Genomic DNA, 6,252 nt, shown 5'->3' on the forward strand with positions numbered 1-6,252 from the left:
GTGGAGAGACTTAAAGCTAGACTTGTAGCCAAAGGTTTCAGTCAAAAGGAAAGCCTAGACCACAAGGAAACATTTTCACCAGTGGCCAAGATGGTCACTGTTAGATCAGTCATAGCAGTAACAGCCTCTAAACATTGGCACATTTATCAAATGGATGTGCACAATGCATTCTTGCAAGGTGACTTATTTGAAGAAGTGTACATGCATCTACCATAAGGGTACAACATCAAGGGGGAGTCCAAGAACAAGGTGTGCAAGCTAAAGAAGTCACTCTATGGCTTGAAGTACGCTTCAAGACAATGGAACTTGAAGTTGACAGAAGCCCTTAGAGATTTGGGATTTTTTCAAAGTCATTTTGACTACTCTTTGTTTTCACAACAGAGAGGGTCAGCTTTGGTTTTCATTCTAGTCTATGTAGATGACCTCCTAGTTATAGGAAATGATCCTAACCTAATTCAGTCTGCTAGGGAAAATCTGCAGAAGAAGTTCAAAATGAAAGATTTGGGGGAGCTTAGATTCTTTTTGGACATAGAATTTGCTCGCATCAAGGCTGGCATTCTGATGAATCAGAGGAAATATGCACTTGACTTGATAGCTGATTCTGGGCTAGGGGGAGCTAAGCCAGCATCCACTCCATTAAATGCAATCAAAGGCTGACTACAGCAGAACTTGATGAAGTTGTCTTGGGTTTTGAGGATGCCACAAGTATAGGAGTGAAGGACAATATGTTACCTGATCTTGAACCTTATCAAAGGTTAGTGGGCAGGTTGCTATACTTAACTATAACAAGTCCTGATATAGCCTATGTTGTTCAGGTTCTCAGTCAATTCATGCATAAACCTAAGAGATCGCATATGGATGCAGCATTGAGGGTGATCAGGTATGTCAAAAATGCACCATTAGGCTTATTAATGCCTTCACAGTAGTCTAAAAGCTTGGTTGTATTTTGTGACTCAGACTGGGCTTCTTGTCCTCAGTCCAGGAAATCAGTCACAGGGTATCTAGTCAAATTTGGCAATTCCTTGATATCATGGAAGTCTAAGAAACAAAACACAGTCTCCAGAAGTTTGGCAAAAGCAGAGTTCAGAAGTATGGCCTCCACAGTGGCAGAAGTGTCATGGTTAGTAGGATTGTTCAAAGAGTTGGGAATCCAGATTCAGTTGCTATTACCTTGCATTGTGACAGTAAAGCAGCCATTTAGATAGCTGCAAATCCCATTTTTCATGAGAGGACAAAGCACATTGACATTGATTGTCATTTTGTGCGAGAAAAGCTGCAGCAGGGCCTTATCCAGACTCATCACATTAACGCCAAGTTGCAATTGGCAGATATACTTACTAAAGGTCTAGGGAAGGCCCAACACTATTCTTTGTTTAGCAAGCTGGGGGTTGAAAATTTGTTCATACCCATCAGCTTGAGGGAGAGTGTTGAGATTAGTAATGATTGTTGTGGTTAAACTTCATTAGTTAGTTAGATCAGTTGTAACTAACTTACCTTAGAATAGAGTTAGTGTAACTCAAGTTAGCTTTGGTTTTAACTCTAGTTAAGGATTAGAGTTGATTTTATATATTTGCATGTACAGATACTGAAAACAGTTGAATCAATATAGCTTCTTCTTCTTCTTCCTCTAAAATATCGAACTACATTTCTTCTCTCTAACCTAGATCTACAACTTCTCATCCATGGCAAATCTCCATGGTTAGCTGATTTCTTCTTAGCTTGTGAGCACAAAAATTGTCTCTTTCCTGAACTGTCTCCCCATTTAGAAAAAATATAGGCTTACCTTTTATTTGTTTTACGAAATAACATTTTTTCTTCATTTAAACTTTTAATTAAATATATAAGGTAAATATATGACTTGGTGAATTAACTTAATATAATTTCTCTTCATATTGATTGTTCAACGTAAACATATTTATCTCAAGATAAGTTACCACAGAATTCTTGCAGTATCTAACTTGGTCTTCCAGTTGTTTGACCAAAAGGTGTTAAGCTTTTTGTTAAACTAACTAATAAGAAAATAGAGGATAAATCCCAGCCAAGGATAATTAACTCTAGATCAAAACACATTGAATAAGAGAATAAGATATAGTCAAGCTCATGAACTTTTAAAATTTAAAAGAGATATGGAACATAAATGACATGCTTACATTCTTGATGTACTGTTCCGTAATGTAAGAGTAAAGAAGGAAAAGAAGGAATGCCATTAACATCTGCAAGATCTATCTTTATTGATTCAAGAAAGATGATTACAAAGATTTGTAATAAGATCCGAAACTTCTCTTATTTTTCTCATGCAGCCTTCTCCGATTCTTCCCCCTCTCTTCTGAAGCAGATCCCCCCATATATATAATGAGTATTCCCTTTTATCCAACGGTTCTTAGCCAAAATACCTTAATTTGTTGATTGTACGTTGGGTTGTTCCCCTTAAATGTCACGACATATGCTTCGCCGTACAAGCTTTCTGATAGTTCGATCCTGACAGCGGCCGAAATACTCGTCGTTATGATGTCTTACAAATATGACCACGACTTAGTAGGCCCCTCGCCATTCCTTTTAGTGCTGATCCACGTGTGGTCAGATTTCGACCCATACAGTTAGTCCCTCCGCTTATTGAGGTCGCTTTTTAGGCGAGCTCGATGGGCGGACTTCATCGATCAGAACTTTTATGAGAAATCCGAGCGCCATGGGCGATGGGAGAATACCTCGTAGCGAGGTGGCGATATGACGTTTCGGGAGTTGTATCGAACCGTCACTTCAGTTCAGAATGTCATTAAAGCTCATCATGCGTCATCATGGCACACATTTTCTATGTATGGCGTCGTTTCCCGTGCCCTTTCCCTTTCAAAGCGGCGGCGTTTGGCTTTTCCGCTCAGGGCATTTTACATTTCTATAAATAGGGGAAGGTCTTTCATTTGAATGCTACGCTTCTTAATTGCTCACGAGAGATTTTTGTGATATTCTTCTTCTTCTTCTTCTTCAGTTTCTCATACTTTTGTCCGTTAGGATTTGCTGTGAACACTACCTTTTTCCCTCACCATTCTCGTTTCTTTCAATCAAAGAAAAGATGGTTAGTGGAGACTCCAACTTTGATGGATCCATTGGTGCTCCGCTACCGGAAAATGTACCCCTAATCGGAGAGGGAGAGGGTCCGGTGGAATACAAGAGTTTTCCGACGGTAGATGAGGTGGTTCCTCGTCCAGGGAAGGCGAGAACTGACTTCAATAGCCCTGCTGGAGATGAGCCAGAACCCGTTTTTTCTATGATGGATGCTGCGGCGCTCACGTTCAAAGCCAAATGGGGGATCCCTGATCACATTGAGTTGGTTCCTGCGGACCGGGATATAGTGCATATATACCGTCCGGGCCACTGCGCGTTTTATGCGTATCCCTTTGTCATCGAGTACACGCTTCCCCTTCCTTCCCTGGTGGTGGATTTCTGCCGCTTCTATGAGGTGTGTGCGGCTCAACTCTCTCCGTACGCGTACAAACTTTTCCTTATGCTCATCAAGTACGCGGAGCTCGCCGACCCTGAAATTTTCCTAGAACACATGCTATACCTCTTCGCCCCCTATTTTCTTAGGAGTACGATGATTCACATGCGTCACTGAGGAGCCAAGAGTTTGGTGGTGAAGATGGATGATAAGGCAAATTGCCGCTTTTGGGAGAGCTTCTTCTACGTCCGAACAGAGCACGTCGTGTCAAACTCGGCGGGGTTTCCTGAGACGTGGAACTTCGCCCGTAGGCCTTCTTTTCTTTTTTACTTCATCCATTTTTCTTAAGAGGGTTGTCGGTCGTCTCCCTTTAATGACCTCGTTGAGGGTTTATTTTTGTTTTTGTAGCCGAGAGGGTGCCTCCTCCACAAGTTGCCGACATTCGCGAATGGGTGTGTGCAATTCTACCTCGCACGATGGGGATCCGCGAATGGGCGCCCTTTCATGAGAGGTTTGGCGTAAACCTTCCACTGGTAAGTCGGCTTATTTCGGCTTTATCTGCTTTATTTCTTTCTTTGTCCTTTTTCTTTATTTTTTATCTTTATTTGAACCAATTTCTTGTTGACAGGTCGGAGAGGAGTGATAAGGGCGAGGGCTCCTCCCCTTGCTTTCTGTCAAGCGGCCCGCACCAAGAGCAACTGCGGGCAAGGGTATACAGAGTTTGGTTGCTCGGCAGACCGCATCTGTGGCCGAAACTGTTCGTTCGGAGGTTGCTCATCGGTCGGAGATTCCGGTCCCCGCAGTCCATTCAACGGGTGAACCTTCTCGCGTCGATGGCGGAGAGGTCCCGTCGAGGAGGCGAAGGATAGTGTTAGAAGGGGCTTCTTTAGCTGAAACGCCCTCGAGTGGCGACCTCGTTTTGACGGTGCCCGAAGCTGGCTGTGGTGCCAGCCTGGGTGAGGAGGCGATGCCCGTTGCAGGCGTTCAAGAGGCTACTGTGGCGAAGAGACGGAGTTCCGAGGCTGCCGCTGCTGTTCCGAGCGGCCCATCATCGTCTCGACCGGCCCGCACCCCATCTTCGGCCAGTAAGAGATTGAAGGGCGTCGTGGTAGATGACTATGAATCCGATTCTGACATTGATCCTGAGGACGTGAGGATGTTCAAGGAGGGCTTTACTAAGGTCGATGTATGGACGGAGGGCCCTTCTCACATACTCGAAATCCCGTAGAATTTTAACCTATTGGAGGTGGATTTGGTGCCTCAGTTTGACCTTCTGTGCTCCGCCGCTGAGAGCAGACCTCTTCAGGAGATCAACGATTCTGGTTTGTCACGCGGTGTGGCTGGGATGGCCCTAAGGGTGAGTTCTTTTTTGTTGTTTTCTTTGTTTTGTGCCCTTTGCTTTTACTGTTTTTCTCTCTTTTCTTTTTGGACTTACATGCTGGAGATCGAGAGCACTCGTAGGGCTGAGACGCAGGCCGAGGTTTTTCTAAACTGGCCGAGAGATATTAGTTGTATCGTAACAGGTTCCGTGAGATGCACGAGCAGCCTAGGGCGGGCGCTAGTACTCAATCCGTCAGGGAGGAGTTGGATAAAAGAGATGAGGAACTGATGCAGTCTATCCGCAGACGTAGCGAGCTCGAGGAGCTATTTTACGCATAAGAGGAGGAGCTCGAGGTTGGCAAATGGGTTGCAGCGGAGTGCGAGGATCTTCTGGCGAAGGTGATGTCTTTATGAGCTGAGCTTGAGCAAAATGCTACTAGAGTCGCCGATCTGAGTGCAGAATGGACGAAGAAGGTGGCCGAGCTGGAAAAGAGGGTGACCCAGTTGGAGAGAGCCGAGGGGGCTCAGTGTTGTCTTTGGCGAGGGCGGTGGCACTAGAAGACACTATCCGCGTCCTCATGTCCGAGCAAGAATCTGAGAGGGCGACGGCCACAATAAGGGAGGCGCGGCTCGCGGAACGGATTGGTGAACTTGATCGGGATGCTTCGATCATGGGAGATCGAGTTGCGGATCTTGAGGCCGAGAAGGTGCGGCTATTGGCTCAGGCTCCCTCTTAAGAATCTGCCTCTGCTACTGTTCCCCGCCGTCTGTATGAGCTATGGGTCCATGCTGAGGCCCAACGAGATATATACAAGGGTTTGTGGGAGGCGGGGAGCATTCCAAGGACGCTTTTGAAGAGGCTCGGGCGAAGGCACGCGGGGCTCGTCTTTCCTGCGGTTACGACCCTGCGACACCGGAGGCCGGTGAGGGTGCTGAGATTGAAGATGGGCTTCCTGCTGATGACGGCGATGCTGGGGAGAACGGCGGAGGAGACGATGCCGAGTGGATTTTTTTTGCAGCTGTTGCTCCAAAACGCACACGCAAGTATACGTGGTCGACAAGTAATATAGGATTATAAGTCCAGATATCGTACCCACAGGGACTTGTGATTAACTATCAACTAAATTAAACCAAACAATTAATCCATTCAAGCGATTCCTAAAGTGTGAATATTTAACTAAAATTAAACTAGAGTAACAAATTAAGAGATCAAAGAAAATAAGTTGGCGAATTATAGAGACGAATTGAATATGAGTGAATATTCTAGAGCTATGGGTTAGCTAACAATCCCGTTGAGTTTTCCACCTAAATCGTCTAATTAATTTATCTGGTTTATTGATTGACAGGGTTAATATTGCTCGTAGCCTTCTCCCGAAGTAGAACTCGCCTATTCAAGCTAACCTANCAAAAGAGTGACTATAGATAGTCCATACATTCAAATATACTTTTGAATATAGATTAAGAACATCGCACAATTGTACCAAATTCACTCACTCTCA

The 6,252-nt window shown here is 44.8% G+C and overlaps 1 protein-coding gene across 1 annotated transcript; it reads left to right on the forward strand.

Annotated features, from left to right (window-relative positions):
- The first annotated feature begins 725 nt into the window (after positions 1-725).
- On the forward strand, positions 726-1,205 carry LOC109237924 (uncharacterized mitochondrial protein AtMg00810-like). Its single transcript, XM_019404318.1, has 2 exons — positions 726-880; positions 983-1,205. Exons 1-2 carry the CDS (start codon positions 726-728, stop codon positions 1,203-1,205), a joined length of 378 nt encoding a protein of 125 aa, XP_019259863.1.
- The last annotated feature ends 5,047 nt before the right edge of the window (positions 1,206-6,252 follow it).

This window comes from Nicotiana attenuata, unplaced genomic scaffold (assembly GCF_001879085.1).
Source record: "Nicotiana attenuata strain UT unplaced genomic scaffold, NIATTr2, whole genome shotgun sequence".
In the NCBI taxonomy this organism is placed as follows: Eukaryota; Viridiplantae; Streptophyta; class Magnoliopsida; order Solanales; family Solanaceae; genus Nicotiana; species Nicotiana attenuata.

Coding starts and splice junctions, on each gene's coding strand:
- LOC109237924 (XM_019404318.1), top strand. CDS start 726: ATGTTACCTGATCTTGAACCTTATCAAAGGTTAGTGGGCAGGTTGCTA. Junction 881..982: donor GCAGCATTGAGGGTGATCAG/GTATGTCAAAAA, acceptor TCCTCAGTCCAG/GAAATCAGTCACAGGGTATC.